The sequence below is a fragment of the Phyllosticta citriasiana genome, assembly GCF_038021145.1.
Source record: "Phyllosticta citriasiana strain CBS 120426 chromosome Unknown IWZ02scaffold_8, whole genome shotgun sequence".
Classification (NCBI taxonomy): domain Eukaryota; kingdom Fungi; phylum Ascomycota; class Dothideomycetes; order Botryosphaeriales; family Phyllostictaceae; genus Phyllosticta; species Phyllosticta citriasiana.
Window position 1 is genome coordinate 413,029 of NW_027117285.1, and position 20,262 is coordinate 433,290.

At 55.0% G+C, this 20,262-nt stretch overlaps 9 protein-coding genes across 9 annotated transcripts; 7 read left to right on the forward strand and 2 right to left on the reverse strand.

Moving 5' to 3' along the window:
- Window positions 1-144: 144 nt before the first annotated feature.
- Window positions 145-1,899, forward strand: IWZ02DRAFT_475768 (AAT family amino acid transporter; the record flags this gene model as incomplete). Its single annotated transcript, XM_066769016.1, has 7 exons — window positions 145-217; window positions 260-346; window positions 383-542; window positions 573-885; window positions 954-1,187; window positions 1,228-1,328; window positions 1,374-1,899. 7 exons carry the CDS (start codon window positions 145-147, stop codon window positions 1,897-1,899), a joined length of 1,494 nt encoding a protein of 497 aa, XP_066621599.1.
- Window positions 1,900-3,404: 1,505 nt separating this feature from the next.
- Window positions 3,405-4,832, reverse strand: IWZ02DRAFT_491347 (uncharacterized protein; the record flags this gene model as incomplete). The annotated part of the gene is made up of 2 exons (XM_066769736.1): window positions 3,405-4,220; window positions 4,269-4,832. 2 exons carry the CDS (start codon window positions 4,830-4,832, stop codon window positions 3,405-3,407), a joined length of 1,380 nt encoding a protein of 459 aa, XP_066621600.1.
- A 940-nt stretch (window positions 4,833-5,772) lies between these two features.
- On the forward strand, window positions 5,773-7,359 carry IWZ02DRAFT_454004 (Translin). The gene is made up of 8 exons (XM_066767692.1): window positions 5,773-6,202; window positions 6,268-6,304; window positions 6,352-6,405; window positions 6,456-6,589; window positions 6,641-6,749; window positions 6,804-6,889; window positions 6,947-7,096; window positions 7,146-7,359. The coding sequence occupies exons 1-8, from the start codon at window positions 6,020-6,022 to the stop codon at window positions 7,212-7,214; spliced, it is 822 nt and encodes a 273-aa protein (XP_066621601.1). The 5' UTR covers window positions 5,773-6,019; the 3' UTR covers window positions 7,215-7,359.
- Window positions 7,360-7,388: 29 nt separating this feature from the next.
- On the forward strand, window positions 7,389-8,919 carry IWZ02DRAFT_454006 (GPI biosynthesis protein family Pig-F-domain-containing protein). Its single transcript, XM_066767693.1, has 3 exons — window positions 7,389-7,937; window positions 8,106-8,392; window positions 8,481-8,919. The coding sequence occupies exons 1-3, from the start codon at window positions 7,569-7,571 to the stop codon at window positions 8,596-8,598; spliced, it is 774 nt and encodes a 257-aa protein (XP_066621602.1). The 5' UTR covers window positions 7,389-7,568; the 3' UTR covers window positions 8,599-8,919.
- A 307-nt stretch (window positions 8,920-9,226) lies between these two features.
- Window positions 9,227-11,526, reverse strand: IWZ02DRAFT_491350 (complex proteins associated with Set1p component shg1-domain-containing protein; the record flags this gene model as incomplete). The annotated part of the gene is made up of 2 exons (XM_066769737.1): window positions 9,227-11,284; window positions 11,332-11,526. The coding sequence occupies 2 exons, from the start codon at window positions 11,524-11,526 to the stop codon at window positions 9,227-9,229; spliced, it is 2,253 nt and encodes a 750-aa protein (XP_066621603.1).
- A 272-nt stretch (window positions 11,527-11,798) lies between these two features.
- Window positions 11,799-12,158, forward strand: IWZ02DRAFT_379150 (uncharacterized protein; the record flags this gene model as incomplete). The annotated part of the gene is made up of 2 exons (XM_066765025.1): window positions 11,799-11,832; window positions 11,932-12,158. 2 exons carry the CDS (start codon window positions 11,799-11,801, stop codon window positions 12,156-12,158), a joined length of 261 nt encoding a protein of 86 aa, XP_066621604.1.
- Window positions 12,159-12,478: 320 nt separating this feature from the next.
- On the forward strand, window positions 12,479-14,507 carry IWZ02DRAFT_291436 (uncharacterized protein). The gene is made up of 4 exons (XM_066763795.1): window positions 12,479-12,916; window positions 12,965-12,982; window positions 13,032-13,311; window positions 13,360-14,507. The coding sequence occupies exons 1-4, from the start codon at window positions 12,721-12,723 to the stop codon at window positions 14,261-14,263; spliced, it is 1,398 nt and encodes a 465-aa protein (XP_066621605.1). The 5' UTR covers window positions 12,479-12,720; the 3' UTR covers window positions 14,264-14,507.
- A 1-nt stretch (window position 14,508) lies between these two features.
- IWZ02DRAFT_291240 (triacylglycerol lipase) lies at window positions 14,509-15,729 on the forward strand. The gene has a single exon (XM_066763793.1). It carries the CDS (start codon window positions 14,563-14,565, stop codon window positions 15,592-15,594), a length of 1,032 nt encoding a protein of 343 aa, XP_066621606.1. The 5' UTR covers window positions 14,509-14,562; the 3' UTR covers window positions 15,595-15,729.
- Window positions 15,730-17,751: 2,022 nt separating this feature from the next.
- IWZ02DRAFT_475774 (uncharacterized protein) lies at window positions 17,752-20,007 on the forward strand. Its single transcript, XM_066769017.1, has 4 exons — window positions 17,752-18,542; window positions 18,623-18,734; window positions 18,781-19,582; window positions 19,704-20,007. The coding sequence occupies exons 1-4, from the start codon at window positions 18,025-18,027 to the stop codon at window positions 19,994-19,996; spliced, it is 1,725 nt and encodes a 574-aa protein (XP_066621607.1). The 5' UTR covers window positions 17,752-18,024; the 3' UTR covers window positions 19,997-20,007.
- The last annotated feature ends 255 nt before the right edge of the window (window positions 20,008-20,262 follow it).

Here is a 20,262-nt window from a genome sequence, read left to right on the forward strand (position 1 = left end):
AGCTGGACTTGTGGTTATAAGACCAACAACAGTAGTCGGCTCTGGCCTCGCCCTCATCCTGAATTCATGCCTTTTCTTCATTACCAAACGTCGCAACAGAGCAACAAGCAGCCGACAAGTTTTGACCTGATTACTCCAATCGCCATGGCTGAAGATTCCGATTATGAAAAGGCCTCTGCAACCAAAGCCGACTCGGTCAAGGAGGGCGAGATTTTTGGTGTCGGGTTCTAGTATGCTGGAGCGACTGAGGCCCCTTCAGATCAGCTTAAGCGCAACTTCAAGCCCCGACATATGGCCATGATCTCTCTAGGCGGCCTGCAGTTGTGCTACTTGTCTGAATCGGGGGGTTGATGTTGATTATTCAGGCGCTTCGTTATGGCAGTTTCGCTGGTGTCCTCATCGGATGGGTCCATGGTTCTAGCACTCCGTGTCTTGTTAGAAGCATCCATCTTGTTCTCGATCTCCGGATCTTTCATTGACCACGCCTCTCGTTTCGTGGATCCCGCGTTTGGGTTTGCATGTGGTGAGTGTCGAGGTCTTTGGTTCGAGATGCAAGACTGACGGGTCATCAGGATTCTGTCTCTGGCTTGCTTGGACCGTGTCTCTAGCCAGGGCGCCATCTTGAGCATCGTGGTATCATACTGGACGGACGACATACCAACGCCAGCGCTCATGACGATCTACCTACTTGTCGTATTCTTCATCCATGCCATGCCCAACACCTGGTTTGGAGAATTCGAGTTTGTCGTCAGCAACCTCAACGTCGGGACATTGCTGCCGGTCAGTCTTGCCTTGATTGCGTTTTTGGCCGGCGCTGGACCTACAGGAACGACGCAGCACTATCAAAACTTTACGGAGCTCGATGCTTTTCCAAATGGATACAAGGTATGTCCAAGATGGCGGACTGATATTCCTCTGCCTATCACCAAGACACGATCAACTGATTTGTCCAGGGAATCGTTCAATCGATGATTCTTGCGGCCTGGGCCATTGCTGGTCTTGAACTGATTGGCATCACCAACGGCGAGGCATCGTCCCCCAGGGTCTCTCTCCATCGGGCCCAGGGCCTCCTCATGGGGCGGATAATTGTCCTACTAGCTCCAGCGTTCGCGTTTGTCCTCATGCTAGTGCCCTACACATCATCCTCGCTGCTAGGCACATCGAACGCGGCCTCGTCGCCCTTCGTCGTAGCCAGGAACCAAGCAGGCCTTGCGTGTGGACTCCCAGACCTCAATCAACGCCATCATCATCCTCTCACTCTTCACCATCGGCGCCGAAGCACTCTACCTCTCATACCGCATCGCAACAGCCATGGCACGCATGCGCATGTTCCCCGTCTCCATGGGCAAATTCGACAAACAGCCCGTCTAGAGCCTAGCAACGGGCGCGGGCATCGGCCTCGTTCTCGCCTACATCAACTGCAGCTCTGGCGGCGCGCTCATGTTCACTTGGTTCAGCAGCCTGACATCCATCGTATTCCTCACCGACCCCATCGTCGTCGGCATCACGAACCTGCGCATGCGCCGCGCGCTCGCGCTACAGGGCGACGACAGCCTCCAGGGCCGCTACGCATACACGGTGCGCTGGTTGCCGCTCGAGCCCATCCTGCTCATCCTGTCCATGTCCTTCTGCCTCGTGTCGGCGCTGTATCTCGCCGTCGACCCCATCGACCCCGCTGCCGACAAGGGACAAAGTTTCTTTGAGCTCTTCCTCGCAGCCCCCATCTTTGTCGTTGCGTTCGTCGGGTACAGGCTCGTTTTTCGCTCCAAGATTGTCGATCTCAATGAAGCTGATTGGGTGTCCGGATGTCGGCCTGTTTCTGAGGCTGGTTCGGTCGCGTTGGATGCGTATAATGCGCTGCCGTTGTGGAGGCGGGTGGTCAGTTATCTCAGGATGTGAGGGGGTGCTGCTACTACCGTTGTGTGACGACGCATGGCTGGCGAGCAGCACAACTATCTTATCTACGAAAAGGGGGAAAGGCATGGAGGGAGCATCATCGTGAAGCCTTTTGGGGACAAGTGACGGACGGCACACGAACAAGTGCACTTCACGTCCGGAGAGCAAAACTTTACATAGCACATAGAGCACCCATTCTCCTCAGCTTTCTGAGGGGGAAACCAAAAAACGCATCTCATGAATCAAACAACTCAACCACATCCTCATCCTTCATCGTCTCCTTTCTTCCCTTCGCTGCAGCAGCGCGCAACGTACACTACGTGCTTTTTACCACCAGCCCAGCCCAACTCATCAGCCTAGCCCTCTCTCTCTCTCCCCCCGCAGTGTCGCCGCAGTGCGCGACACAACAGAGAGAGAACGGTGTGGTTTGTCATCTTTTTCCGCACCTAGCCTGGAATGGAGTGACACATGTGTGGATGGACCGCACGCTCTCCACTGCTCTGCTGAGCCAAGCTGGGCTGGGATGCAGCCACTTGCGTCGCGAGACTCTTTCGCGCTGATTGATTGAGTGGGTGAGTGGATGAGTAAGTGCGGTGAGTTTGTGCTTGTGCCTGTGCCTTCTTCCGTCTTGTTGAGGAAGAGCAACGGACACGCAGCGAGACGGAATGCAGAGTCAAAGACACATGTACTGTACTGTACTGTACTGCACCGTACCTACCTACATCATGCATAGAGGTAAATGCGTTGAACGGTTTACTCAGGGCACCCACGGTCAGTCGGTATGTGCGCAGAGCAAGCACCGGTGATACTTACCCATGTTCTTAGAGAGAGGTTTTGGTTGACCACTCATAACACGTAAACTCTCCCCTCGTGCGTTGCTTCAGCCTTCCTCTGCTTCTGTCACCGACGACCGGCAGTGGCATGCTTAGGTCAGGTCAGGTCAGCCAGGCACGACGAGAGTTGTGCATTGTATTTCGTATGTGGACGTGAACGCAAAGGAAACGAATAGAAGCAAACACACAGCCCACAGCTGACCGACTTGCCGCACGCCCCACGCGTGCGTGCGTCCGTCCATCCGTTCATCCGTCCGTCCGTCAATCAAACGCCAAGTCTGGCAAAGAGAAAGTGAGAGAGTGTTAGTTGAGAGCAACGACGCAGACGGGACCGGCCGGCACCTGTATTTGCTCAACCTTGCGCATTCCAGCCCTGTCTGTCCGCTTCCCGTGCCGTGTGCGTCTGGCAAGGAATCGCCAAACGCATGGATGGATGGATGGATGGATGGATGGATGGGAAGGGTGCCCAAGCAAGCAAACAAGCAAAAAACGAATGCATACATAAGTACACCACCCATTTCGTTACCAAATAATGCCCAACGCAACAACCATCCCAAGCGCTTCCGTCACTCACTCCTTGACATCGTCATCATCATGATGCCGTCATGATACGTATGTATGGATATGCAATTTTTAGTTTGACGAACGTGCCGTCGTCATATGATGATGGGTTTCTCATCTCCTCCGCCTCTTGCCGTACTCCCCCTGCGAATCCAGATACGTCCCCGCGGCGCTCGAGCAGCGGCTGCTGCTGCGCGGTACTCGCCGGTCCAAGCTAGCCACGAGCTTGGCGTCGCGCGCGAGGAGCTGCGCGCGCAGTGAGGCAGGCTGGGCGATGGGGGCGGCAGGGACTTGGACTTGGGTCGGGACCGGGACCGGAATGGAGGCCGCTGCGACCGGGGGAGCATGGGGCGGAGGAGGAGGGAAGTAAAATATTCGAGGCTGCTGCTGGTCTTTCTGGGGTGCAGGTGCATGCTGTGGCTTTGGGTGATGCAAGTCGCGGTGCTGCTGCTGCTCGTCACGACTCGGCTGCGTTACGTATTCTCTTGCGATGCTGCTCGTGCTGCTACTCCTGCTACTGCTGCCGCTGTCGATTGGCGACGCCGGAGACGCCGTGCCCAAAGAAGAAATCGAAGAAGCGTATGCAGAACTGTCGGAGCTTGCGGGCCGCGTAGCACGTCTACCGGGGTGGAGGTGGCTGGGACGGGGATCCGGCGGCTGGCGAGAGGAAGAATTCGTCGTAACTTTGGGCATGTTGGAGCTCGACAGGGAGCTGCCGTGCGGGACGGGACGCGGAGGCCGGCACGCTGCTGCCAGGCTGTTGCTGCGGGAAGTATTCGCTGCAAATGAGGGGTTACTCTTGTTCGGCGCGACAGTGGTGCTGACTGAGGCCCCGTACCTGGGCATAGCATAGCTTGTTGGGGCCACACCAGCGCGCGGATCTTCGTGGACTGACGGGGGAGGAGGTGGAGCAGCGGCAGTGTGGAATGGCTGAGATTTTATCAGCGCAGTCTCGTGAGAATAAACACGACCACTTACAGGTCTACCGTATCCGTATAGCTGTCTGTTTTGAAATTGACTCGGAAGCGCGACTGGCATGGGAGGAATGCCTCTTGACTGAGGCACCAGTCCTGCGTGCGGATCTTGGACAGAATGTGAACGATTCAAGGAGCGCTGCGTGTCGTTGAACGACTCTGAGTGCAAGGTAGGCTCGGAGCTCCGGCGTTGGTGTCGCCTTCTCCTGCGAGATTTGTGGCCGCCCTCGTCCGAGCTGTCGGATTCATATTCCGAATCGGCGAATTCTAGATCAATATTCTCAAGTGCCTCGAGGAAGTCGAGTACCTGGGCTTGCGCTTCGAGGGGCGTTGCTTCGCCGTCGGCTATGGATTTTTCAACCTGCAAGCAGAATGAAGTCCACTCCTTCCTGGTCAAAACTCCGCGGTCGACAAAAGTCTCGAGCTCGTCCAGCAGTTGTTCGACTTTTTGTGTTTGTCTTGATTGCCTCCTTTTGTTTCGAACCATTCGTGTGAGCTCCCATAGTGACCTGGTGGCTGTGAACAACGAGCCCGCCTGGGCGATGGTTGCGAGTTGTGCCAAAGGCATGGTGCATCCAAACATAAGAAGCTTGGTAGATCAAACTGCAGGTTGGGAAAAAGACAAACGTGAAAAAAACTAGCCCGGAGACGCAGGGAAAATTCGGAGCGGTTGGAATATGGACGGCTTATCACTGCGGTCGAGGAAGTATCATCTATCAAGGCCAATCGGTTCAGCTACGGGGTTCCAGGATGGAAATAGAATGCACGTGGAGCCAACGAGGGCGAGGCCGTTGGTTCATTTGCTCTCGTGGACAGGGAACAGGTCCGAAGCGACCTTGTGGTGGTGACAAGGAGCGCAGGCGTGTGGGATGTCTGAATATTTCTTGTCGACAGGTGGGTCTGTCAGATGTCCTTCCAGCGTCTCAGCAGATGGAAAAAGATGACGCGATCTGGCGACTCCTCGGAGTTTACTGTATGTCTTTATGCTTACGCACCCCACGCGCAGCAGAGGGCGGAAGATGGAGCAGCTTCATCTCATTCGCAGGCCAAGTGACGGCGCTGCAGTGCTTGACTCGTCAGCAGCGGAGGTGTTTGGCTTTCATCTTGCGTGACGGAGACGCGTGACTGTCGACTTTCTCAGGCCAGACGCGGTCGTTTGGGAGGGATGCCAATCCTGGCAAGCCGCCTTTAAGGTTGAGGATGCGCCGAATGCGATCATGATGATTTTTCCGCGAAGTAAGTAGATTGAGACGTCAAGTCAAACAAGGCGTCAGACGAGGAGGACTTGGGCCGCTTGCAAGGCAGCATAAATGTGAATCCGGGTTGGGCTGCAGGACTGCACGGTTCCTGCGGTTCCGATGGAGGCCTGAGGTGGTGGTGACATTTCATCCGGGTCTGGGGAAGAGAAGGGGGCGATGACTCGAGTGTGACTGGCGACGTGTGGCTGCTGCTGGGTGGTGAGACTGCTTAGTCAATGGCGTCCTGCTCAGACGCCTCATTGAATCACTCGCCTGGCGTGGGTGTTTGGAGAGGATGATAACTTGAGATGGTTGTTTTCTCTGCCTTGAGAACTGCGACTGAGCAACTCGTTTGGCGATCCCTGCGCCAATCATTTTCCCTACCAAGCAAACAATTTGGACGTTTTGTGCATAGCTTTGTTCAACGCCAGGACCGCAAATGATATCAGAGAAATGTCAAACGAGTAAAAATGAGAAACAATTCGGCATCTTCACCTCGTAACAGTGCCTTGTGAATATGTGCCGTGGTGAACAACGCCTCGTAACTTCGCCTGTCGACGCAAATTCTGCCGCGTCCACAACACCACAACACCAACAACAAACTTCAACCACAATGGCTACTGAAAGATCCGGCATCGTTGATCCCGCCATTTTCGAGCAGCTCCAGGAGCGCGTCGACCAGGACAGCGCCGTCCGCGAGGTGAGGTCTTGTCTTCTCGGTCAACATGTTGCAGCAATCTGACGTCTCTTCGCCACCGTGCACAGGAACTTCGTGACATTATCCAGACCCTTGAGAAGCACGGTATGCGCAAAATATTTTCATCCAGAGACTATGCTGACTCCCTGCAGGACGGTCTGCCCAATCGATACTCTCGCGGGCCCATTCCACCCCGCTTTCTCAGCGTGCGTGCCGCGTCCGCGATGCTGCATGACATGTAGCTAAACCAACCTAGTGCCCGCCGTCATTACCGCCGCTGAGGGTGCCATCCGCGACGAAGTTGCTGCTGTGCAAAAGTTGTCGGAAGCAGCTTCCAAGCTCCCTTACTACAAGTTCAATGGCATGTGGAGCCGCCAAGTCCAGGACACGGCAAGTCAACCACGACGCCATTTCGTCGTTCATGTCTAATCCCTTGTGCAGGTCTTTACGATTCTCTACTGTGGCTACCTGGGAGGCTTTGCGTCCGAGGGTGGCAATGTAAAGTCCGGTCGTCTCCTCTCCATTGAGGAGGTTGGCGCCATCATGAGTGGTGAGTTCTAGATGACGCATCTACCATTGCACTTCAATACTGACCACTCTGCAGTGCCGGTTAACCTCAAGGACCAGGATGCTTTCCACCTCACGATTGAGGAATATCTCCAGGCACTCATCTCGCTGATTGATGAATTGGTATGTTGTGGTTCCTCCTCGCTGTTCTCATCCCAAGACCACCCGCTGACCCAACAGGCCCGTCTTGCGAGAAACTCGGTCACACTTGGTGATTACGGCCGCCCGATGCACATTGCTCAGTTTATTAAGGACATCCACGCCGGTTTCCAGATTCTCAACCTCAAGAACGACTCGTTGAGAAGGCGGAGCGATGGCATCAAGTACAGGGTATGTTCAACGCTTCAAATTGCATGCAGCTCTTCTAACGGTCAAACAGGTCAAGGAAGTCGAGGATGTCGTTTACGACTTGTCTCTGCGCAACCTCGTTCCCACCGAGAGTGCCTAGGTAGACAGCGGGTTGATGGATGATGTCAGAAGGGGTTGCTGCGATTGATGAGATGGTGCCACTTTTTTCTCTACAAAAAACATGAAGCCACAGGCTAGGAGCTCCTAAAGAACCAAAAATTTCAGAAATAGAATTCATCATGGAATCAATACCGCCATGCCCATGGTGACCATCCCGTCAACATTGATCCGACAATGTGGACCAATACCCCGAGCATCTCCCGCCGCAACCCAGACCTTGCCGTTGGATGAGATACCTTGAAGCTCGGCCAACTCCAGCTCCAACCACACCCACCACCACCACCACCACCACAGCCCGCATGGCTCACCGGTAGCAGCAGCAGCAGCAGCAGCAATGTCGCAGCAGCCGCAAACAGTCTTCACGCGCATCGAGGAGCCTGCGGTCAAACCCGCCGCAGTCGGTGGTGCAGCGCCGCCCTCCAAACCCATCGAGCCCCTCGGCACCGACCTCGCCCGCATCTACAAGCACCTGCACCCGGTGCTGCTGCTCTCGCTCTACGCGCTGCAATTTGAGGCCATCGTCGTCGACCCCGTCGGTGCGCTTGCGTCGGCCCTGTTGCCCCTCGCTGCGCTCCAGGTTCTCTACGCTGCCGTGTGCCTGCCCGCCGCTGGTTCGGGCGCTGCGTCGCCGTCGAAAGCCGGCGCTGCTGGTAGACGCAAGAAGGATGCCAAGGGCGAGAAGGGCTTTGCCGGTCGGATCACTGTATGTCGACCTGTTTCTGTTTTCCCACACCTTCTCTCTCCATCATTGACTTGTTCGCGGCGCCGCTTGCGGTGCACGACGAGCCCACCCACCGCCGCATCGCACCTCCACCTGGACACCAATATCAACCCCCAACTCCAACCCCAGACTAACCTTTCCAACCCACAGACCGCCATCCTCGCCCTCACCCTCTCCACAATCGCCGGCATCCCGCTCCTCTCCATCCTACTGATCCTCTTCGGCGCGCCCGCAACCTCGCACCTGGCGCAAACCGCGCTCGCCGCGGCGCACATCGCCTACCTAGCCAGCGTGCCGCTCATCTACGCGTGCGGCGTCGACGGCACCAAATGGCGCCACATCGCCGCCATGATGGTGCCGGCCGACGAGGTGGTTGGCGCGGCCGTCGGCGCTGTTGTCGGTGCGTGGGCGGGCGCTGTGCCGATTCCGTTGGATTGGTGAGTTTGGTGCTTTTCTTCCGGGATCTGTGAGGATATTGGATGTTGGTATTGAACTGGGACTGAGCTGACCGCAACGTGCAAACAGGGACCGCGAATGGCAGAAATGGCCCGTCACCATCGTCTGCGGCGCGTACGCTGGCTACGCCCTTGGCAAAGTGCTGGGCGGCACCGTGCTCAAGGGCAAGACGTTTAGGTTCGATTGAGGCAGGGCAGGCATTCGTACATGTACACCCACCCACCCACCGCGCTCCCGTTGGAGTGGTGTCTGAGCCATGGCTATGTGTGTGCGGAGAGGCGGATAGGCGGATACGATAGGCAGGAAAATTTACCTGGGGATGGGATGAATGGAGACTGATCATTTGGCGGAAAAGGCGCACGTACAGCGCATCAGAGAACGAACGGTTCTTGGAGAAGGGGGAAAAGGGGCAAAAGGCAAAATACCTACCTATGTAGGTCTGTTTGTAGAATTGATCGTGCAAACGAAGCGCCATGCCGCGTCTCCTTCTTTGCTCAAGAGACGTCAAGATGTACAATGCACTTGCATATACGCATTAGTCTACCTGTTGGACGTGTGCCTAAGGTATTCAATACCAGGCAACCAGACGTCACCTCAGCCAGCCAGCCAGCCAGGGACTGGGTTGCACATCATTCCAAGCGGAGGCGTGTCACTTGCGCAACGGCGATGATGTATTCAACTGGAACACCTCTCTCTTCCTCTCTCAAAAATCTGCCTCCTCTGTTGTCTCCGCATCCTCCGAACCCACAGCCCCTCCTATCCCCACAAACCGAACCGAGTCTTCTACCTCATTACCACCGCCGGCCTAGGGGCACCTAACGCCTAGACCCGCGACTGCGACTCCTGCTCCGCCTCCGCTCGCTGCGATCTCTGTCTCTCTCCCTCTCCCTCTCTCTTTCCCTATCCCTATCCCTTTCTCTGTCTCTGTCCCTCTCCCTATCGCGATCTCTATCCCTATCCGACGCCGCACCGCCCGGAATGTAGCGATCGATGTTATCCGAGAGCCTAGAGGAGCGCGGGGGCGCGTAGTCGCGGCTATCGCGGCGGCGATCTCGGTCTTTGTAATCGCGGTCACGTTCACGTTCGCGGTCGCGGTCGCGGTCTCGATAATCGCGGTCTCGGTCTCGATAATCGCGGTCTCTGTCTCTGTAATCGCGGTCCCTCGTGTCGCGGTGGTGGTCCTTTGTGTCGCGGTTGTTGCCGTCTCTGCTGTCTCTGTTGTCCCTATTACGCATCACAAATCTGTCATCCTTCGCTGCTCTGCTGTTGCTACTGTAGCTTGGCGACAACGCTGCTGCTGCTGTCGAAAGAGGAGCTGCAGGAGGAGGAGGAGCTGCTGCTGCGGTGCTTCGACTAACGCTGCTGCTGCTGTTTCCTGGGACGTACCGGTCAATGTCTTTGGGGCTCCGGCTGCGGGACCGCGGTCGGTCGCGGGTGTAGCTGCGCCGAGGAGCAGCAGACGACGACGCTGCGGGTGCCGGCGACCTGCGCCTGCTGCGGCTGCGAGAGCGCTCGCGCTCGCGCTCGCGGTCTCGATCGTAGTAGCGGCTGGACCGCCGGTCGTCGTATCGCCGATCGGGGGAGCGTCGCGTCCGGCTGCGCGAGCGCTCACGGTCGTAGTATCGACTTGAGCGGCGGTCGTCTCGATCGCGGTCGTAGTAGCGGCCGGAGCGGCGGGCGTCGGGTGTAGGGCTGCGGCGGCGACGATAGTGACTTCCACGCGACAAGGAGCGCGAGCGTGCGCGGTAGCTTTCGCGGTCGGCGCGAGAGGAGCGTATGGATGGGGCGGCGGAGGGTTCGCGGTGGTTGGTACGCGGCGGGACGTCTTCGTGGTGGTCTTGTCTGACAGGTGTGCTTTTGCTCTCTTCCTTAGAGGGAGTGGCGGGCGACGCAAACTTGTAGTCTGGTTTGGACGAGCGTGACGCTGGATCGCGTGGTTGGATGGATTTCGGTACGAGAGACTTGCGAGCAGGCGGGTCGAGGGAACCGGAACGTTCGAGTTCTGGACGTTGGAGAGACTTTTCGAGCGCTTTGCTTTCTTCAAGGAGAAGCGCCAGGGCATCTTCATCTGTAATTTTTTCCTCGGTCTTTGGTTTGGGCTCTTCTTTTTTCTCGCTGGGAGCAATGCTCGATCGACGGACTGGACTGCGCGAAGGACGAGTCACTCTGGCTCTATCCCAATCGCGGTCTCTACTTGGAGATCGCCTCTTATACCGGTCGTAGCGATCGCGTTCTCGCTCTCTGTCGTTTCGTCTGGCCCTCTCGCGTTCATATTCCTCTTCTTCCCGCCGGCGTCTTTCGCGACGTTCCTCTCTGTCCTTCTCCCACTGCCGTTCTCTTTCTTTGCGCTCTTCACGCTCTCGCTCGTACTCACGCTGTCGCTCCAACTCCCTCTCCTCCCTTTCTTTACGTCGTCTCTCCTCGCGCTCCTCGCGTTCGCGTTCCCTCGCTTCTTCTTCCTCCTGTCTGCGGCGCCTTTCTTCCTCTACACGCTCTTGCTCCTCCCTCTCCCTTTCGCGTTGTCTTTCCAGCTTTTCTTCCCGGAGCCTCTGCCTCTGTAGTCTCCGCTCTTCCGCTTCTTGTAGATAGTCCTCATCCGTCTTGCTGCCTCTCCGAGCTTCATCCAAAGCAGCCTCGTCACCAATGTCTGTGCGGCGTATGTCTCGCATCTTGGACTCTGCTTGCTCATCGAGGATTGACTGAATGATGACGCGGATGTGGGTTTCAGCAGCGCGGTAAATCTCACTACGTTCTGCGGCGCCCTCGAGGAGTGGGGCGGCTATGCGGCGGTCCTTGGACAAGAGTGTTGGGTTGCGCGTTGTTTCGAACTCGCCCAACTCCTCGAGCGAGGAGAGCAGCTTCGCTTTGGCGTCCTACTTGCACCATTAGCATAGATCTAGGTGGCGCATGGGAAACGCACCCCATTTTCAAATTGAGCAAAGGCCTTCTTGCGCAAGACGTCAAACTCGCCCTTCTTCTTGAACGTGTGTAAGATGGACTCGATGGCGGATCGTTTGTTTTGGGTGAGAGGCAGGTCTGAGGTCTTGAGTCTCTTGCGCACGTCGACGGGATCAATGGCAGGGTCATCTCCCACATGTCGCTTGCGCACATCCATGATGTGGTGGGAGAAGGGTGTGGAGCTGGTTGGAGTTAACGCGCTCAGGTTGCAGTCGCGAATCGCAAGGGCGCCGGATGCCATCACGCTTCCCCGGTCGGCCAAGAACCGGCCCGAGCGCCTGATGGCAGCTCCCAAACACCCAGTGGTTGCCCGGCACCTTGAGATCACACAACAACCCAGACCTGCTCCATACAGACACTGCCAATCGCTGTGCAAGGCTCAGCGTCCTCCCTCTCTCACATACGACACCCGCGCAAAGACGCATCACCATGGTCCACAAGATCCTGTTCTGGAGCGGCTTCGGTAGGCCCGTCCGAACACCCACCACCTCCGCCGACTCCACACCGAGTATCTCCAGATGCCCCAGACGGCAGATTTGCTGACATGCGACGTCTTCTCCAGGCATCGCTGTCCGCATGTGGCAGCTGGCCATCGAGATGAGGCCCCTGTTCGTCCGCAACCAGCTGTGGGCGTACCCGTTCTTTGCTACCATCGGCGGATCATTTGGGTACTGGCTGCAAGGCGTCGAGGCGAATCAATTCAGATACTTGAAGGAGAGGAGAGACGCTTTGTTGGAAAAGCGCCAGCGCCAGGCTGAGAAAGACGCTGCCGCCAAGGAAGACGCCTAATGGATGAGCTCTGGAGGATCCATGACCATCAGGAGACGTGCACCATGTCAAACTAGAAGCAGTACTTTGGCGACTAGCTCCGATATCTACGGTGCAGCTCACTGCAAATGCACGGGTGGGAGATGGCCACAATGGAACGGTCAGCGAAAGGCCATCTGTTGGCGGATTTGTAAGGGCACACACACCTTGCGCTTCCCTAGAATCACAAATGACGGAGACGTGGAAGTCCACAAGCTACAAATATGCCTCTGAAATGGCTAAACATGTGTTTGATATAGATCTTCCCGTGATGTGTACTTAATAATAGATGGAAATGGGCTGGCCAATGACGGACGTTGCGCTTTGGGCTATGACTGTTTACTACGCGTCTCCTGCGACCGCCGGGTGCTTGTACTCCGCCACTCCCAACTCGCGCAGAGGATTGCATGGACGGTTCCAATTCGGGCAAGCCACCATGCTCATGAAAGGTGTCTTTTTCGACATTCTCAGCATTACTTATTGGACTCTTCCCTCTTGAACGCAATCTTTGGCTGCATTGCTCTTCTCAGCTCCACGCAGAATCATGTCTCCTTCCGTTCCTCCAACCACCAAAAACCCTAAAGGCATTGTTGTCTTTTCTGGGGGCAGTGCTGCGAACAGTCTGGTTGATGTCTTCAAGACTGTTGCAGAGCGAAAGCACTGCGCTCTGAGCTACGTTATCCCCATTAGCGATAATGGCGGTAGTACCTCTGAATTGATACGCGTGCTTGGAGGACCAGGTGGGCACTTCATGGCCACATTTTGAGCTAGACACTGACTTCCCAAAGGTATTGGAGACTTGCGAAGTGAGACTGCCCGTTGCGTCTTTTCGAATAAACCTAAATATGTCCATAGGCCGATTGGTTCGCTTGATCCCCGAAAATGGCAATACCGAGAGAGCTGCCATCAAGACCTTTTTCAACCATCGTCTCCCCAAATCGGTCAATGAGGCGAGGCATGAATGGCTAGACATTGTCGAGTCACGTCATGATTTGTGGAAAGGCATCTCGACAGAGAAGAAAGAGTTGATCAGGTCGTTCCTCAACCTCTTCAATCTCGAGGTCGTGAAAAGAATCAGGCCAACTTCGACCTTTGACTTTTCCAGTGCCAGTGTCGGCAACTTGTTCTTGACTGGGTGAGTGCACATTCGAATATGTCTATCCACTTTGCTGATTTTTGCCAGTGCCCGCATCTTCTCTGGATCGCTCGAATCCGCTATTTACCTCCTCAGCAGCATCTGCGGTGTCCCAGAAAACACGGCAGTCCTCCCCGCCATCAACACAAACTTTACGCACCACATCTCTGCTGGCCTTCTGGACGGCACTGTCATCACCGGACAAAACTCCATCTCCCATCCTAGCGTTCCCACTGCGGTCCCAGATGTGCTGTCCCCTACTCGCGAAACTGAGGTGCATGATGACATTGAAGATGCAAACCTTCCCGGCTCGCTGCCTACCCTTCGAAAGCCAAATATCATGTTCTCGAAGGGCGCTGAAGAAGATCTTCCCGCACGCATTGACCGCATCTGGTACATCAATCCGTACGGCCAGGAAATTCGTCCTCCGGCAAACCCAAAAGTCCTTGACGCCATTGCTTCGTCTCAGGCAGTCGTGTACTCGATTGGTTCACTTTACACTTCCATCATCCCCAACTTGATTCTCCGCGGTATTGGCCAGGCCATTTCCAATCCTGTCGTCAAGCACAAGATCTTGATTCTCAACAGCACGCCGGACCGCGAGACTGGCCCCTCGTCATCTCCTTTCACCGCACTGGACTTTGTTGCCGCTGTTGCAAAGGCAGGCGCATCATCATCGCAAGGTGAAGGCTTTGTGGACGTGCCGCCTTTCCAATACAAGAGCTATGTCACGCATGTGTTGCATCTGGATGGACCAGGCACACCAAAGGTGGATCGTGCCGAACTGACAGAGCTCGGAATTGAGACTGTTCGCTTGTATGGAAGGAGGACAGATGGAGAAGGGTTCTTGAGGTACGATGAAAATGCTCTAACCCAGGCACTTGAGGTGGTCATTGGTGGTGGTAAAGACTTGCGGCCGGACAGGAGCAGGAGGAATACGCTTGACAATTAAAAGATAGGAGTCACTAGAAGCCGAAGACAAGACGCGGAAGACGATTTGGAACAGGTGCAAAAAGAGGTTGTGTTTCCGAAGAGGTCGATTTACTCCAGGCAACTCTCGCTGCTTTTCACGGGCCTCTTAATCAATTCACTTTTGCCCTTTGCGGCTGTCAAGGTCTGTGATGTTGATAGGAACCTTTGGAAAAAAATGTTCATCCCCTTCCAATGACGTCATAACTCGCTTACATCAACCCTGAACCAACTGCCTCAACTTGCACCACCAACACATGAACACGCCCGTGGTCCTGGACAATGACAACCGTCGTCTCATGTGCTCGCGGCAGCCATTTTCAGTCCATCACCAAACTGCGACTGCAACCATGGACGCGGACGTTTTCCGTCTACTCGCGACTACAACAATCTCCTTCGCGCCCTGTGGATCCTCGCATCACCGATCTTGGAAGAGAAATCAAAGACGAATACGCCGAGATCCGTGCAAAATATGACAAGCCGAAACATCCTATCGTCCTAGCCCACGGCCTATTGGGCTTTGACGAGCTACGACTCGCAGGACAATACGCTCCAGGGATTCAATACTGGCGCGGCATCCGCGAAGCACTCGAAGCGAGAGACATTCGTGTCATAACAGCTTCAGTCTCACCCTCAGGAAGCATCGAAGCCCGCGCTGCTATGCTCTCTGAGCGCATTCGCTCCGCATTGGCTCTAACCCCGGACCAACCAAGCCAGCAGCATCAACCTCAAAGCGTCAACATCATTGCACACAGCATGGGCGGGCTTGATGCGCGCTACATGATCAGCCGTCTGCAGCCCTCTGGAATCACTGTCAAATCTCTCGCCACAATCGCCACACCGCACCGCGGTTCCGCCTTTGCGGACTACGTCATGGGCGAGATTGGCGAGGCCAATCTTCCACGTATCTACGGTCTTATGGAGCGTCTTGGCTTCGAGACAGGAGCCTTCGCGCAATTAACTCGCAAGTACGTGTGCGAAGAGTTCAACCCAAAAACTCAGGATCTGGAAGGAACACGGTACTTTTCCTATGGCGCCAGCCTGGAGCCTACGCGGTGGAGTGTCTTCAAACCGAGCCATGATGTGATCAAGAAGATGGAAGAAGGAGCGCCGAATGACGGCCTCGTGAGCGTGGAGAGTAGCAAGTGGGGAACGTACAAAGGCACACTTCTCGGTGTAAGCCACCTAGATCTGATCAATTGGACGAGTCGCGTTAAGTGGATGCTGTACAGCATGGTTGGTACGAGACCAAATTTCAATGCAGTGGCGCTGTACCTGGACATCTGCGATATGCTTGCAAAGGAAGGCTTTTGAAGGATGACCGTTGAGTTTCGTTTTTCTCTATCAATGCACGGCGGATACCCCTCTTCAATCTCGATCATGTTCATTGCTCTTTTGTTTGAGGAAAAGAGTCTCTCGACTTCTGAAGCAAAACCCCGAGTCATTTCCATTTTCGACGCTCTTGCGGTCACAGTCCTTCTCTTCGCTCTTCTGCAAACAACCCCGCCTCTGCCGGTCAACAGTCTGCACAACGCCGCTTCAATCCGACTGCTCGAAAGAGTCTGAAGGTCCAAAGACCAACAATGGTGTGGAAAATTTCAAAGGGAGCGCATTCCCGCTTGGCCAAGATCCCTCCGTGCGAATCTGCAAGAATATCAAGCGCTCAGCCGACGATACAAACCAGCTTTACTCTCCCGCCGATATTCAGCGTCAGTCAGTTTGGACAAAAGTCCACAACTTCTACTTAGGCAGCCTGCTTAGAGGTCCACTTCTTACTTTTCCACCCTAGTATCTAACATTAATTCTATCCATGTATAAAATGCTAAGCCTTAGTAACCAGCATAGTAAGGGAATCTTATAGGCCTTATTAGCTGGCTTAATTTTAAAGGGGAAGAGTAAACACAGTTTCCTGGTGCGTAAACGTAATCTCCTATCCTTCTTGTATCCTTTAGCTCCAAAATTACTGACGCTGAAAACCGGCGGGAGAGTACCAAGACTCCGCGCCTGGAAAAGGATATCCGCTGACCCCCAGGAAGATTCCGCCAGCTCCAAGGCGGCTGAAGCCTCGACATCGCGCTCGTCTGAGTCGAGCAAGCCTATTCAAGCTCAGGCGGCAGAGCTTCCGTCGTGTGTCGATCAATGAAAGGCTAGCGTAGTGACCAGAGGAATCGGCATTGCCAAGTTCAAAACGGAGAAGTCGGACAACAACAACATGGTTTTTCCCGAAATCGAAAATGCATCCTGTGCGATGCGACTTTGAGGTGCCCTGCTAAAAGCGACGCTTTGCATGGATCTTCTCTGCCAGTCTGCAATGCCTCCGAAATGATACAGAGAACAATGAGCAAAATCGGCCGGAACCTTCTCGTTGCCGCTAATATTGTGGATATTCGCGCTCGCTACTCAGTTCGCAAGTTGACAAATTGGGTGCGCCCTGAGAGCGTTTTTCAGTTGCCGGCAAGTGACGAAAGGCAGCATAAATGCCTGATCTCATTGAAGCTGTAGACTTTGGATGGATAATACGGGGCGGCCTTGTGGATTGAAATTGTCGCTCGAAACGAAACGCGAATGGATCATTGTCCATCACAGATCTTCGTAGCGAACGACGTCTCAGGAGTTGTGAAGCTTGGCCAATAACACATCTCGCAGCGCCAAGACCAGCATCGTATGCTTCACAGCCCAAAGCGAGCTTCGCTGAGTCGAGACTGGGTTTATGAAAGCTTTGCAGCGAGAGCAGGTTGTGGTCCATTCACAACGGGTACCAACTTTCAGTAAAGACGAAATTGCGTAGTGCAGAGGCGCGTTGATAAGCGAGCACCCTACTATTTCACTCTTCGTGTCGACAAAGTCTCTCAACTCTCTCTCTTTGTCTCTCTCTCCTTTTCCATCACGGCTTCAGCGGTCCGTGCCTTATCCCTTGACTTTACCCAACCATGCACGGCACCTTCCTACGCCTCCTCCGCTCTCCTCATCCAGTCACAACGCAATGCGTTCAGCCATTTTCTTCACCTGACTCGAGGCTAAAAGCACGGTCAAATGAAATCGTAGCTGACTTGCTTGGCCTTGACAACCCGGCTTCTCATCAACCACATCTCTCACCTGCGAGGACACCAAAAAGCACCGGGGAAGATGTGGAGTAGTCACGAGGTCGGCCCAGGCCTACGGATGTGTTGTTGCTGCTTGAACTGACACGCAGATGCGCTCTTCGACCGGCCGAACCTTGGCTCAAGCACACGCTATGCAAAATTAAACACGCAAAACTTCTTGTCGGCCACAAATCTTGACGGGTTCTTGAATCCGCCAAAAGGTTCTGCTCCCTCGCAGCATTGCAATGTTTGACTCGTGGATCGAGATACAGCCTTTTACGTTCCAGCGATTTGTACTGTGATTGTTGCTTAGTCTTCAGCTCCCTTATCGCGAGGTATATATCGTGCCATAGGGCCAACCGAACCGGCTGCTATATACCAGGGTCAAGCGAGCCACTCACGGACATTCCAGACCTCGCACATCTCTCAAAACCACATCCAAGGTGTACATAGTGGGTCCAGTACATCTTCGAGGACATCAAACCGCCAATCCTCCCTGGGGCCCCGCACGCGTCGGGAAAACTGAAGATAAAAGTATATAGGTGGGGACACGATCGACCCCTGCCCTACCTTTGTCCGCCTGTCCAACACCACCGTTCAACACAACTCCATATCCAACCTCGCTTGACGTGCCACGAATTTGGCAGACGAGCCTGGCAAAATGGCGCCCTACTCGGCAGACATTGACATTACCGCCCATCATGCGCCTATACACTACATGCGCGAGGATCGGCTCGAGCACTCCAAGACGATGGAGGCCGTCAAGCACAACGCCAAGGCCGCAACCGAAAAAGAACAGAGCATGAGTCTTCTCGAAGGCATTCGGCTCTATCCCAAAGCCATTGGCTGGAGTGTCCTGATCAGCACCTGTATCGTCATGGAAGGTTACCAAATTTGTCTGCTGGGCAGCTTCTACGCCGTCGACGCTTTCAACAAAAAGTACGGCGAGCTAGCAAAAGACGGCTCCTACCAAATCCCCGCGCGATGGCAGTCAGGTCTCTCCAACGGTGCATACTGCGGCGAAATCATCGGTCTCATGATCAACGGTTGGGTGTCTGAAAAGTTCGGATACCGTTACACGGTCATGACCTGCCTGGCTCTGTTGACAGGCCTCATCGCCATCTTCTTTACCGCCCCGAGCGTCGTTGAACTCCAGGTCGCTGAGGTTTTGGCCGGCATGTACGTCCTCATCATCTTGTCCTATTACTTCGATCCGACTACGCTTAGTTTGTGTGTGCTGACTGATGCGTTGATCGTAGTCCATGGGGTGTGTTCCAAACCTTGACCATTACCTACGCGTCCGAAGTCAGTCCCGTTGCGATGCGTGGTTACTTGACCACGTATGTCAATTTCTGCTGGGGACTGGGACAGGTTTGTCAATCCGTTATTTCTTGACACAGGAACTGACCCAAGTCAGCTGATTGGTGTAAGCGTGATCAAAGCGAATCTACACCGCGACGACCAATGGTCATATCGCATTCCGTACGCCCTGCAATGGATGTGGCCTGTTCCCTTGTTAATAGGGATAGCCTTTGCGCCCGAATCGCCCTGGTGGCTGGTCCGCAAAGGCCGCATGGAAGACGCAAAAAGGAGCTTGCTGCGTTTGACGAGTTCGAAAAAGACCAAGGATTTTGATCCCGACGAAACCATATCCATGATGGTGCACACGACGGCGCTTGAAGATCGAATCACTAAGGGCGCCAGCTACCTCGATTGCTTCAAGGGCACCGATCTCCGCAGGACCGAAATCGTTTGCATGTGCTGGGCGATGCAAAACTTATCCGGCAACTCCTTCTCAAACTACTCGACTTATTTCCTCGAACAAGCCGGTCTTTCGTCTTCATCCGCCTTCGACTTCACCATGGGTCAGTACGCCATCAACATGGTCGGCACGATAGGCGCGTGGTTCCTCATGAGCTGGGGCATCGGGCGCCGCAGCCTGTACCTCTACGGACTTTGCGGCCTGTGTTCGATGCTTCTCATCATGGGTTTCCTGGGACTGGTCCCAAATGCGCACAAAAAGTCGGCGTCGATGGCTACGGGCAGCATGATGATCTGCTGGGCCATGGTGTACCAGCTGACCGTCGGCACCGTGTGCTACTCGCTCGTCGGTGAGCTGTCGACGCGTCGCCTGCAGATCAAGACGGTCGTGCTGGGCCGCAACCTATACAACATTGTCGGCGTCATCTGCGGTGTGCTATCGCCGTACATGCTGAATCGTAAGTTCTTATAATCCACCACCTCCACCCCCAACCCCAACCACAATCTCAACCCCAATCCCAACCCTCAAACTCCGAGCAAGCAAAACCCAAACTAACACGCCTCCCTCCCCACTACCAGCCGAAGAATGGGACTGGAGCAACTTCACCGGCTTCTTCTGGGCCGGCATCGCCTTCTGCTGCATCATCTACACCTTCTTCCGCGTGCCGGAGCCGCGCGGCCGCTCCTTCGCCGAGCTGGACCTGCTCTTCGAGCGCGGCGTCAGCGCGCGCAAGTTCGAAACCACCCAGGTCGACGTCTTCGACGAGGAGGTCGACAGCTCCGTCGTCGACGACTATGGACGCCAGCTTAGCGTCAGCGCGTCGGGCAGGGACCTCAAGGCCCAGTACATTGCGTCGGAGAAGGCTGTGTAGGCGTGTTTGTGGGGTGGGTGGGTGGGGCGGCGCGGGGTGGATTTGGATTGGATTGGGATCTTTCTCACCAGTCTTTTCATTTTTCTTCTTGTTTGTTTGCGGCTTGGTTCGTTTGATGTAGGTTATGCGGTAAGATGTTCACGGTTGAACGGGTTGGCGGCTTTTTATGTGGAGTAAATGTATTCTGTCTCTTATAATACAATCAATCAATCACTTGATGCAACCCTCCTGGCCCTGGAGTCAACTCGCAGTATTCCCCGCCGACG

What these genes read in the sequence shown, in the direction of transcription:
- IWZ02DRAFT_454006 (XM_066767693.1), top strand. Translation starts at nt 7,569, where the DNA reads ATGTCGCAGCAGCCGCAAACAGTCTTCACGCGCATCGAGGAGCCTGCG. An exon ending in GCTTTGCCGGTCGGATCACT is followed by an intron (nt 7,938 to 8,105) that starts GTATGTCGACCT and finishes TCCAACCCACAG; the next exon opens with ACCGCCATCCTCGCCCTCAC. An exon ending in GTGCCGATTCCGTTGGATTG is followed by an intron (nt 8,393 to 8,480) that starts GTGAGTTTGGTG and finishes ACGTGCAAACAG; the next exon opens with GGACCGCGAATGGCAGAAAT.
- IWZ02DRAFT_454004 (XM_066767692.1), top strand. Translation starts at nt 6,020, where the DNA reads ATGTGCCGTGGTGAACAACGCCTCGTAACTTCGCCTGTCGACGCAAAT. An exon ending in AGGACAGCGCCGTCCGCGAG is followed by an intron (nt 6,203 to 6,267) that starts GTGAGGTCTTGT and finishes CACCGTGCACAG; the next exon opens with GAACTTCGTGACATTATCCA. An exon ending in TCTCGCTGATTGATGAATTG is followed by an intron (nt 6,890 to 6,946) that starts GTATGTTGTGGT and finishes CTGACCCAACAG; the next exon opens with GCCCGTCTTGCGAGAAACTC.
- IWZ02DRAFT_291240 (XM_066763793.1), top strand. Translation starts at nt 14,563, where the DNA reads ATGACAACCGTCGTCTCATGTGCTCGCGGCAGCCATTTTCAGTCCATC.
- IWZ02DRAFT_475774 (XM_066769017.1), top strand. Translation starts at nt 18,025, where the DNA reads ATGGCGCCCTACTCGGCAGACATTGACATTACCGCCCATCATGCGCCT. An exon ending in TCTGCTGGGGACTGGGACAG is followed by an intron (nt 18,735 to 18,780) that starts GTTTGTCAATCC and finishes GACCCAAGTCAG; the next exon opens with CTGATTGGTGTAAGCGTGAT. An exon ending in ATCGCCGTACATGCTGAATC is followed by an intron (nt 19,583 to 19,703) that starts GTAAGTTCTTAT and finishes CCCCACTACCAG; the next exon opens with CCGAAGAATGGGACTGGAGC.
- IWZ02DRAFT_291436 (XM_066763795.1), top strand. Translation starts at nt 12,721, where the DNA reads ATGTCTCCTTCCGTTCCTCCAACCACCAAAAACCCTAAAGGCATTGTT. An exon ending in GGCAACTTGTTCTTGACTGG is followed by an intron (nt 13,312 to 13,359) that starts GTGAGTGCACAT and finishes GATTTTTGCCAG; the next exon opens with TGCCCGCATCTTCTCTGGAT.